Below are 12,015 nucleotides of genomic sequence, written 5' to 3'. Positions count from 1 at the left end.
ACTACTGAGTTACATGACGTTACAGTACAAGTTCTCATATGTCCTGAGTCTTAATTGACCTTGGAAGGCTAGGGCCAAAATGTTTGCTTTTCTTGCAGCCCTCCTTTTTCTCTAATTTTGGTCTGCAAACTTAGGTTGTTAACCATCCAGAAGACAAGCTTATTGTTATTACTATACAACCTAGGCTGTTAAGCTTAACCTCATTATCTGTCTGCATATCAGACATCTTAGGCATAATATGGAACAGATATTTTTCATCAAGTGTTGATATGTTGAACTTTAAGTCCCTACAGAATATGATAAAAAACATTTAAAAATTAGAACATATTTTAAAAATAGACATAAATAATTATATACTTCTTATGTTTACACATAAGTCCAAAAATCTCACCATATACAACCTTGAAGCAGAACAGTCCCACAATATTCCTTTTCCTGTCTCTTGCTTTATCAGAATTATTACTGCTACAACAGTTTTACCTAAATCTGCTTATTTTAGAGCTGAAATGTAAATAGATTCTTTTTTTTGTACTGGGGATCAAACTCAGGAATTTGTGCTTGCCAGGCAGGCGCTTATGCCACTGAGCTATCTCCGTGGCCCAATAGATTGTTTTTTATTGAAGATATTGATGAAGATATCACTTCATTGACTTAAGTTTTGTGATCCATTTTCTAAATACATTGCTTATAGAAAAAAATGCTTATAGGATAGTAAAATCTTGAGGTGATATTACTATTGCAATCCATCTCACCTAGTAGAGAGGAACACAGGTCTGAATAAGTGATCATCATTTTTAGAACTGCCTGCTTCAAATAGATTATCTGGAACATTCTCTTCTTTTTGGTCTTTAAATAAACATGTAATAAATTTGTAAAGATGAATGGAAGTTGAACAGGCTGTGTTGTGCCTACTCCAGGTGAGCCTCTGTACACCCAGTGAGAACACACCCACAGAAAGCTTGGCCAGGCTGGTGGCTATGGTTTTTCAGTGGTTTCACTCTACAGCATATATGATGGATGATGAAGTTGGAAGCTTGGTGGAAAAACTGAAGCCTCAGTTTGTCACTAAATGGTTGAAGACAGTATGTGATGTTCGCTTTGATGTCATGGTCATGTGCCTTCTTCCCAAACCCATGGAATTTGCCAGGGTAAGTAAGAACCTACCACTTGGACCTTGTTAGGGAGGAGGACTCAGGGAGAAACACAACCTGACCATCACACTGTTGTTTATGTCTGTGAGTGGGAAGAGTTTCTTGTCACCTCCCTCTCTTCCTTATTCCCTCCCTCTCTCTCTTTCTCCTTGTTTTGGTCAGTAACCAAATGAGTTAAGTATTACAACCACTTTTTCAAAGATGTCCAGCTTTGCAGGGCTGGTCAGATAGCTCAGTGGATTAAAGTCCCTGTTTAGGCAGATGCAGGGGCCTGGAGTTCTGGCCCCTGGGGATGCTGAGAAGGCAATCGAGACTGGGCATGGTGGTACCCCGCCTATAATCCCAGTGCTTGGAAGGCTGAAAAACATGAAGGATCACTACAAGTGCAATCTGTGTAGTGAGAGAGCATGTAGACTCTACTAAATACATAAAAACATAAATTAAAATTAAAGTTAAATGCCTAAAAAAGATGTGCAGCTTAGGGCCAGGGAGATGATTCAGTGGAATAAGTGCTTCCCTGGCAAGTGCAAGGGCCTGAGTTCAATTCCCGGTTCCGCAAAAAAAAGAAGAGGAAGAAGAAGAAGGAGAAGGAGAAGAAGGAAAGGGAGAGAGAGGGGGAGGGGGAGGGGAAAAAAAAAGAATTTAAGGGGCTGGTGAGATTGCTCAGTGGTCTAAAGCACCTACTTAGAACAAGCTTAGCAAAGCACAGGGACTGCGATTCAATCCCCCAGCACCTCATGCCAGCCAGCCCCGCCCCCTGGTGGGCTGAGCTGGTCACACAGACACAGACACAGACACACACACACACACACACACACACACACACACACAAATAAATAAATAAAAATTAAAAAAAAAAAGTTGTGCAGCTTCAATGTTGGTTTGGAGTAAAGAAGAATGACCAGTTGGACTTGTGAGGTATTTTTAAAAATCTGAGGGGGTATCTTTCTTGACATTACAAATGCCTTTTATTAAGAGTATCAAGGACAAACTTTTCTATGGAGTTGCTAAGGATCAGGCCTTTCCTGGTGTATACAGTGGTCCCTCGTTTATTGTGGAGGTTATGTTTCAGACAACTCCACCATAAGTGAAAATCAGCGAAGTAGCAACAGTGTTTATTTTAATGTATATGATATATATTAAGGCTTTATAAACCCTTCCCACACTCTTTTAAACGTTTCCCACATTTTTAAAAACATTTTTAATATTTGTGACCATTTTCCACACTCATAAACCTATGTAATTTTAACAACATGAATATACTATATGGTATTGCAAAATCCCATAATATAGTGAAAAACCTGTAATAGATTAATTAATTAATTAATAGATTAATTTAGATTAATATTTTTTGAAAACCTACAAAACACTAAGTCTGCAAAAGTCGAACCACAAAATAAGAAAGGCCTACTGTAGTCTGTAGGACTACTACCATTCAACAAGCAGAACTTTTCAAGCTTTCACATATATTTTTAGAAGTGATGGTAAGTCCCTGGTCCTGCCACCTCCAATGCCAAAAAAAGTTCAGAAATGGCCAAAATGCTCCCATTTCCTTATCCTCTTGCTTCTGCTTAGTGGTTCCTAATCTGCAGATATATGAATGGAAGACCTCATATTTCTTTCCTATGATATAATTTGTGTCTAATCTCAAAAGGTGGATGCCCAGAGTTAGTTTTGGGCAGCAATACATGCAACTTTTTTCAAAGTGTTTTCCAAGATTTATTTTTATTTGTGATATTTTGTTTTCTTTCAAAAAGGCCTTGAGGCAATTTTCAGTTTAAAATTGCACTAAAATAGGACATTTAAGCATAAAACAACACAGATCATCTGAAAGCTTTATTTGATTTCCAGGACTCATAATTGGTGCATTTATCAAAATATACTTCTTTTTTCTTTGGTGCCACCTACTGACTCATTTATAAAATTGAATTTTTACATAATGGAAATGTCCTATTTCCTTGAAAACTTTGTGTTATTATGTTTTCCGTGTGATATAATTATGGAAAATGAGAAAAAATTATTTTGTTGGAAGGGAAAGTTTTCCTCTTCCAGGTTGTTTCCAGTACTTGAGGCCCTGCAAGTTAATTGATAATAGATTAATAGAAAAGAAGATAAGGTTTATTTATGGATTCACATGGGTGTAGTTCATGATAAATGACTCCCTGAAGAGCCAGAGATAAAAGATTTATATGCTAAATGGAACAAAGTACTTTTTTCTTCTCCTCTGATGTTCTTCAGGCTTTTTGATGCTAATGGAGTCGGTGGGAACTGGCCAGTCTGCCTGGAAGCTGAATTCATATGAAACTCCCTTTGGAGGAGTGTTAATGGAGAAGTATTTTCTGGATACTCTGGCTAGATTTTGTAATATAAGAGTTCCTTCTGCTGCTTCTTTAGCTCAAATGTTTTCACTTTAAAATAATCATTATACCAACTCTGGGGTTTTAGTAGATCCCCACATTTCTTTTTCTAGAACTTTCCTTGAAATTTCAAACAGAAAAAAGAAGCTAGGTTGATTGTTGTGGAGAGAAGATCAGATTAGAGATTATGAGGTAAGAGATCTGAAAGGAGAAAAATGCATAGATTAGCACAAAGAAACAAAAGAAATGTAAAGATTAATGGCTGGAGTAGATTATGAACCTAGTCCAGAAGTCAGCCAGTTGAGAAAATTCCTAGATCTTGGGCTAGAGGCATGTTTACAGTGGGGTGAGAACATTAGTGTGCAGTTACAATTATTTCCTAGAACAGAGAATGAAAGATTGTGTGTGTTTGGTGAGCTTCTTGAGTGGCACAAACTATTGTAGTAAGACCTTTGAAGTTTACAGCCAGTCATCCAGTTTCAGCTTGTTAGGCTTTGGGATGATACTATCTAGATCTTAATAAAGATCTGGGAAGTAGGTTTTGGTTCTCAGTTGATACCACATTAGGGAGAAAAACATTAGAAATCTTAACTACTGACAAAACTGCAGGATCTAGTTTACTAAGAGGTAAGAAATAGCTCAAAGATAATGAATAGGAATAGAATATGATAACCCAGGTTATAATTTTCCATTGAAACAAAATTCCTCTGTACAGTCATCACCATTTTAATTAAAGAAATTCAAAGTAAAATCAAGTATAGCAACAATACAAGTTTTTTTTTTCAAGTTTTCTTTGACAGAACTTTTACAAGGAATCTCAGATTGGACTTAGAAGTTATGTAGTAGAAGCCAAGCCAAGAATTTGTTATCTGACCTCATCTGTAGTATCTATAATTTTGGGTGATTTGCTCTTATCTTGATAGTCCCAGAATATCTTGATGTTCCTGGACCTATCAGGAAATTACCTTCCTTATGTGTTGTTTTCAAGAAGGTTTTCTAAAACTAGTTCTATCAACTCTAGTTATTAAAAATTGAATTATCTGATTCTTGGCACCTTCTCAAATACGACATTTTAGAAAGCGTTGGTATTTTGACCAATTTTCCCAATTATGTCCTGTTTCAAATACCGGATTCTTACTGAATTTATATAAATAACTATTATCTATGAAAATAAGAATAGTCAATAAGAGTTTCTGAATTTTGAAGGAATCTAGCAGAGAGAGTAAAAGATAAACAGTTCATTTTTGTTTACAAAGGCATAATCTACCAAGTTTTTGTGAGTTGTATATAGCGTAGGAGAAAAGAGAAAGGAATTCCTTTTGGCTAGAAAACGGAACATTAAGAAATCAGCAATGTTCCAAACCAAAAGTCCATGAAAATTGAAATCACTCTTCAGCAGTTCATTCAGTCTCATGCAACTCATTGTTGTTCTGCTTGATCTGAGTTAGTTTTATGAACCCATCACCTTCTCCACTAGAATGCTGGCAATCTGTACATAGTGACATGATCTCAGAATTATTAAAGAAATGCTGTCAGAAACTTGTACCCAAGAGTATCTGGCATAATTTTTTTCCATAAAAATTTTCCAGATTTTTAATTTTTTTCCTTTTTTGTTGAAGAGAAAGCATTCTGGCTAGGAGGAAAGCATCAGAGTAAGATAATAATCTGAATGACAAAAGGTTTAAAATGGCAGTAAAGGGACTGGGGAGATGGCTCAGTGGAATAAGCGCTTCCCTGACAAGCACGAGGGCCTGAGTTCAACCCCCAGTTCCATGGGGAAAAAAAAATGAAATGGCAGTAAAGATCTGATGAGCATTTATTATGACACAGATGACAAGGAAATCTTGTCATTTCAGTAGCATACACTATTTAAATAACAACTGAAATTAACAGGATAACATCTGCCACTGATGTCATCAGTCAGAAGAGCATAAGGATTTATCATGACAAATCCCTGGGAATTTCATATAGTTCCTGAAATCTTGATATTAGTATTATTTTCCTACACAAAAGTAACCTAGGGCTGGCCAAATAGCTCAGTGGATTAAAGTGCTTGCAAGCAGGCACAGGGGCTGGGGGTTTGATCCCCAGGCCTGTCTTGCTGGCTCTGCCCCCAGGGCACCCTGAGACAGCAATTGAGACTGGGCATGGGAGCATGTGCCTGTAATCCCAGGTCTTGGGAGGCTGTAAACAGGAGAATCACTATGAGTCTGAACTAGTAGTGAGACCCTGAACACCCTGTAGACCCTTCCCTAAAAAAATGCAGAAAAAAAGTAACCTAAAAGATAAATACCTCTTCTTAGTTGGCATTATATTTCATATAATTCAACATACCAAATAAATGTAACTAGTACAGCGTATATTGTATATATTTATACATATAATTTTTTTTCCAAAGTAAAAATAAATCCTTGAAGATCTTCAAGGAGCCCTCTGGGAAATCTCAAAGTCATGCCAAGACCAATATTTCATTTATAATTTGATTTTGGAAAGGCAAAATATCAAAAATTGTCAGCTGGATGCAGTGGCATGTGCCTGTAATCCCATCTACTGGAGAGGTCAAAGTAGGAAAATAGCAAATTTGAGACCAGAATAAATGGGCTGGGAATGTAGCTCATTGGCAGAGAGTGCTTATTTAGTGTATGTGAGACTCTGGTTTAGATCCTCAGTGCTTAAAAAAACAATAAAAACTTACTTCTTTTAACATTGAGAAGATGTTCTTATCTTGAATAATCCAGGACATGATAAAGCCAGCACAAAACTCAGGAAGTTATTTTAAAAAGACACAATGTTTTTTCTATTTTAGCTAATTCAGGCTCTTATAACAATAGATAGGCTGGATGATGTTTAAACAACAAACATTTTTCTCAGATTTCTGGAGCCCAGCAAGTCCAAGATCAGGGCAGATTGAGTGTCTAATAAGGGCCTGTTTTCTGGTTCACAGCTGCAGCTTTCTAGCTGTATCCTCACACAGTATGGTTGCCTGGATTCCCTTTTTGAAGGTTACTAATCCTGTTCTTGAGACTACTTAGGACTGCCCAAAGTCCTCAGATCTCAACATATGTACATTAGAGGATGCACACATTGAGACAATAGCAGTTTCCTAGAGGTACTCAGAAGGAAAAGAAAACTTCTTTACAATCTCTAAACACAGCTAAAATAAGCAATTTTGTTCTTTTAAGAGAGAAAAAACAAAAATAAATAAATATGTTCTGCTATAAAAAAAAGAGAGAAAAAACACCACTCTGAATTTTCCTAAGTATATTATAAATAGTAAAGCCCATTTAAGAACCTTTATCTGGGCAGACCAAATAGCTCAGCGGGTTAAAGTGCCTGCTTAGGCAGACACAGGGGCTGGGAGTTTGATTCCCAGGCCTGATCCCCAGGCCTGCCATGTTGGCCCAGTACCTGTGCCGGCCTCACCCCCGGGGCGTGCTGAGACTGTGATTGAGAGCGTGGTGGTGTGCACCTGTAATCTCAGCACTTGGGATGCTATAAACAGGAGACCTTGTATACCCTGTCCTACGTAAAACAAAACAAAACACCCCACCTTTATCTTAGTCAGCATGACTGCATGAAATTCACATTCTCCTTTTGTCTATTTTTCTCTCCTTTCCCATTCCTCAGATACAGACCATTTATAACTTTTTATCTGTATTCAGATTTTTTTCCTTCACTTTTTTTTCTAATACTGTAAAGTACTGAATAATTACACAAGAACTAATTATTCTTTTTGCCCTTAACAAAATTACATCTTAGGTCTCTTACATATGTTGTACTGAGTTTTTCTTACTTTTCTTTTCTTTTTTTTTTTTTTTTCTCAAGGGAAGGGTCTACAGGGTGTTCAAGGTCTCACTACTAGACCTGACTTGTAGTGATCCACATGTTTGCAGCTTCCCAAGAGCTAGGATTACATGCGTGCCTTGGGGATGGGCCTGGCATGGCAGGCCCGGGGACCAAACCCCCGACCCCTGTCTCCTGTACCTGCTTGCAGGTGCTCTAATCCGCTGAGCTATTTAACCGGACCTTCACTCTTACTGCTAATTGTCTGACTTAAATATATTGATTAAAATTTTCAGCCCCTTTGTTAACCTTTAGTTTCCAGAGAAAAGTAGGAAATAGACAATTCTGAATTACCTGTTATGTATTTGCTAGTATTTTGTCACATATGAGCAAATTTTGAAAGTATACCATCTAACGACTTTCAGAGATATACAGTATGTGCTTCTTTTAAATGCAATTTCGCCATCTGGCAAAAAAGGTGTATTTAATAACAAAGCTAAATTTCCTTTAGTTTCTCTGTAAAAAAGAAACCAAAAGTAGAAAAACTTGGGTTCAATAATTAATATTTTATCTTACATCTTATTTTAAAGGTAATATTTTATCTAATATAGATAATCATCTTGTATCTTATTAGAAGTGATCTAGATACTTGTTGAATATATATTATTTAATTTAACTTTACGTACTCTAATGTTTCAAGGTTCCAGAAAGACTTTGAAAACCACATCTAAGCAAACATATTATGAAACACAGTTACTACTGAAGTAAAATTTTCCAGAATGATTTAACTTGTTAAAATCTAATCTGTATAGTCAAACATCTAAAAACATAGTTTATTTGCCTAGTAAACCCAAGTATAATCAAAATTTTCTTCTCATACTCAATCCTGATACCCTGAAAAAAAGTTCAGTTTTTAATTAAGCAAAAAATAGTAAACTGGTCTTAGTTACTGAAGATTTACTAACATCACATGAATTTAAAACACATTTGGGTTAGTTCCTATATTTCTGAGAGTTTTAGGAATATTTAGTTTATATAAGTAATTATTTTTGGAAACCTATTAAGCATACAGGTCTCTTCATATACAGTAGTTTGATAATACTATCTAAAGGCAATAAGATACCTCATACATATATAATATATAGACATACAGATATATAAAATGAGTTATGTTAAAATATGAATGTTTAAATTTAAAAAATTTTATCTTCATAAAAGATACATTGCCATTAATCCTCCTAAAATACTGTCTGTCAACTTTAAACATACTTAACTCTTTGTTCTTGTTACTTGCTGAAGGAGGTCTGGAAGTTCTTGTGCATGTCTTTAGTTGCACCATTGTGGGTGCCTCAATGCTCTGAATTGATTTCAAAACATTTATCCTTTATGGTTATTTTAACTTTTGGGAGGAGTCAAAAGTCACCTGGTGCCAGCTTTAATAAACAAAGTGTATGAAGACACACTAATGTTTTTATGACCTGCCTTTTCATTGGATGGCACTGGGCAGGAGCATTCACTATAAGAACTTTAAAAAAAAGATCATATCTCATAAAGATGACTTCCAGAACTGCTTCATAAAATGACAAGAATGATGGAATAAGTGTGTTCAAAGCAAGAGGGAGTATTTTGAGAGGGATTAATGGTAATAATGGTAATAAATTTTTAATGTTTAAACATTTTTATCATAACTCATATTTTTGTTTATATGTCTATATTGTGTATACAGGTAGTATCTTTTTTTTAATCTCTAGATAATATTATCACTATTTTTTATAATCACCATATAATTTGATTATCCCATGTAGAGATCTTATAACTTTCAAAGTAATAAAGACTCACTGTAGTGATAAGATTTGGTTTTCATCCTCATTTCACTTTGATTTGATTTGCTTTTCTGGTGAATGTAACAGTTGTTATCTGTTCAGTATTAGGGTTAAAGCTTTTTATCAATATTTATGGAGGAAATGTAAGCTGCTTTTTATTTGAGCTATCTATGTATCTATCTATGTATCTATCTATGTATCTATGTATCTACCTACCTACCTACCTACCTACCTACCTACCTACCTACCTACCTACCTTAGAGAGGCTGTGGCTGAGACTCTCGTGGTCATTTCAGCCAGCTGTGAAGCTGCTTTTCAAAGGCTGAAATGAGCTAAGGGAAAAGGCGTTGGATTTTTTAAAGTGTGTGTTGGGTGTGATTGATGTTTATAATGAGAAATAAAATTTCTCATGTTTTGTATCGAGAAACAGCAGAACATGTAAAGTAAGGAGCTTCAATTCTGAGGTTGAGAACTAGAGTTATTTCTCCATATTTTGAATTTTAAAGGCTCAGTCTTGAGAAGATTTTTAAAGTTACTGCTTTGCAAGGGTTTTCAGGGTCATATTTGTCTATGTTGTGTTTCATCTGGAATAAACTGTAAATTCTTAGGGATCAAAGGCTAGTTGACAAGGGATTCCGATGACTTAACTGATGAGGCAGAGACCTAGGACAATTGCTGATTGAGTGCTTTTCTTCAGGGCAAGACAGTCCTTTTCCCAATGTTCTGACTTTCTAGGGTCTGCCAGCATCTTGAGATGACCAAGGGAGCTTTGGAATTGATAAGAAGGATGGGTGGGCTCAAGGTTACTCCTAGAAAGAGCTAATTCTATTTTTTTGAGACAGTAAGCTGAGGACAGTTATTTTTAATTCTTCAGGGCTCTGAGTGACAGCCTCAGTGGTAACATAAGATGTTGGCCTGCTCGTGTATTTGTATGGTTTGCTTCTTTATGTCAGGGAAATGATTCTCAAATGCTGTGGGAACCAAAAGATTCCTATGTTCCAGGGCTTCTTGATTTACTGAAGTGTGCTTCTAGGACATTTTTATAAATCATTCCACAAAGACTTCAGGATATGTGGCTACTGTTCTCTGAGCCCTTAACCTTAGAGGGAAGGTTTCTGTGTAAACTCTTTTAGATCTTGAGGCTCGATCTTCAGCAGGGCCATTTCTATGAAGGGAGTAGAGGGCTATTCATGGTGAGTATGGACTAATTTTTGTTTTAAATATGATTTTTGTTCTTTAATTTTGTTAAGGGAATCTTTTAGACTAGTTGTACTTTTTATGTTTATTTTTCTTTCAGTTTGGTCCTTTCATATAAATTATACAAAATTGTTTAGTGGTCACTGCTCTCTAAAATGAAAAATACTTTATTTTCTTTATCTAACGGTGTGTGTGTGTGTGTGTGTGTGTGTGTGTGTGTGTGTGTGTGTATGTCTTGGGGACCAAGCTTGGGACTTTTTCACACTAGACAAGTACTGCTACTGAGCTACATCCTTAGCCCCTCAGCTTCTTGGATATTTCATTAATCTCTTGGGCAATTCAAGGTTGCCAGCTCTCCCATTGATTCCAAAGTGATATCAGAATTGGTAATGTGTCGGAGCTATTTTACTTTCCAAGTGCCATATTATAGACACAGTTGCCAAACACAGAATATCAAATTTCCCATTGAAGAAAGTGGGGGAATGAAAAAAAAGGAAAAATATTACCAAAAAAACCCAAACCAGTTACACCTTGCTTTTGAGAAAAAAAAAGAAAGAAAGAAGGAAAGGAAAGGAAAGGAAAGGAAAGGAAAGGAAAGGAAAGGAAAGAAAAAAGAGAGAGAGAAAGAAAGAAATAAAGAAAGAAAGAAAGAAAGAAAGAAAGAAAGAAAGAAAGTGGGAACTCCATAACTTCCTGTCTGTGGGTCACTTTTTCATCAGGTAGCTAGCAGAATACAGTCACTATAGAGGTTTTGTTTTGTTTTGTTTTAAATCAGTAATCAAACTCAGTACCTTGTGCTTTCCAGGCAGGCACTATGCCACTGAGCTATATACCTGGCCCCAGTCATTCCATGTCAGTTCTTCTCTAGGAAATGTTCTTTCTGCTAGTACCATGTAGGTTCTCAGGTTAACAAGGGCCCCTTCCAGGTGTTCAGTGCCACTAACAGCCATTCAGTATTGATATTACGCCAGTCCTGCTGCAATCTGGTATGTAATTACCACAGGTTCCAAGTTAGAGCTTGTGACATCATTTCTTAAAAAGCTGCTCCTGCAGAGATATCTTACTTAAAACAATGTGGTTTCATTGTTTGGAACCTCAGTAACAAAATTATTGGATTTTTCTCATCATTATATGTGCTGTTCCTTATCTTTATCCACCCTCACTTGCAAGTGGCTCACTCCCTAATTTCCAGACTGTTTAGCACTCAGGTCCATTGCTGACACCCCAGTCTACCATAGAAATGACATGGCTTACGTATACCTGGTCATAGTACAGCACTGGGCACAGATGCCTCATTGTTAGCCATTTTTCTCTTGCTTTATACTGTAGCTGGCAGGACCATTTACGTAGATTTCTGTCATCATTTTCTCCTTTCCAGAGAAGTTGTCACTTTCTCAAAGGTGTGGTTCTAGATTTTATGACACTGAATTCAGTGCACATTTTGCACTGATTAAATTTGTTTCACTCTGGTCCTTACCTGGGTAGTTGTTACATGTCTTTTAAGGAATACTGGGCTGATGGTATACTTCCACACCAGCTCTTGTTGCCTCCGTTGTAGGAGATTATGATGTTGCACCAGCAGCAGGGTGGAGGACATGTGCTTTTCCTCTTTTATTTTATTTTATTGAGAAACAAATATCAATGAGACAGTTTCAAAACTGATTAATAGGACAGTTTCAATAATTAATACATTGTACATTGTTA

At 36.4% G+C, this 12,015-nt stretch overlaps 1 protein-coding gene across 3 annotated transcripts in view; it reads left to right on the top strand.

The window, feature by feature from the left end:
- Unc79 (unc-79 homolog, NALCN channel complex subunit) overlaps nucleotides 1-12,015 on the top strand; it is a 226,234-nt gene that overhangs the window by 60,718 nt on the left and 153,501 nt on the right. For all 3 annotated transcript variants that reach the window (XM_023719685.1, XM_023719684.1, XM_023719683.1), the window contains exon 11: nucleotides 918-1,148. In XM_023719685.1, the coding sequence (XP_023575453.1) occupies nucleotides 918-1,148 (231 nt within the window). The remainder of the gene's footprint in view (nucleotides 1-917; nucleotides 1,149-12,015) is intronic.

This window comes from Octodon degus, unplaced genomic scaffold (genome assembly GCF_000260255.1).
Source record: "Octodon degus isolate 3935 unplaced genomic scaffold, OctDeg1.0 scaffold00070, whole genome shotgun sequence".
NCBI lineage: Eukaryota > Metazoa > Chordata > Mammalia > Rodentia > Octodontidae > Octodon > Octodon degus.
The sequence above is the reverse complement of the archived record's forward strand: the minus strand, read 5'-3'. Positions and strand labels throughout refer to the sequence as shown.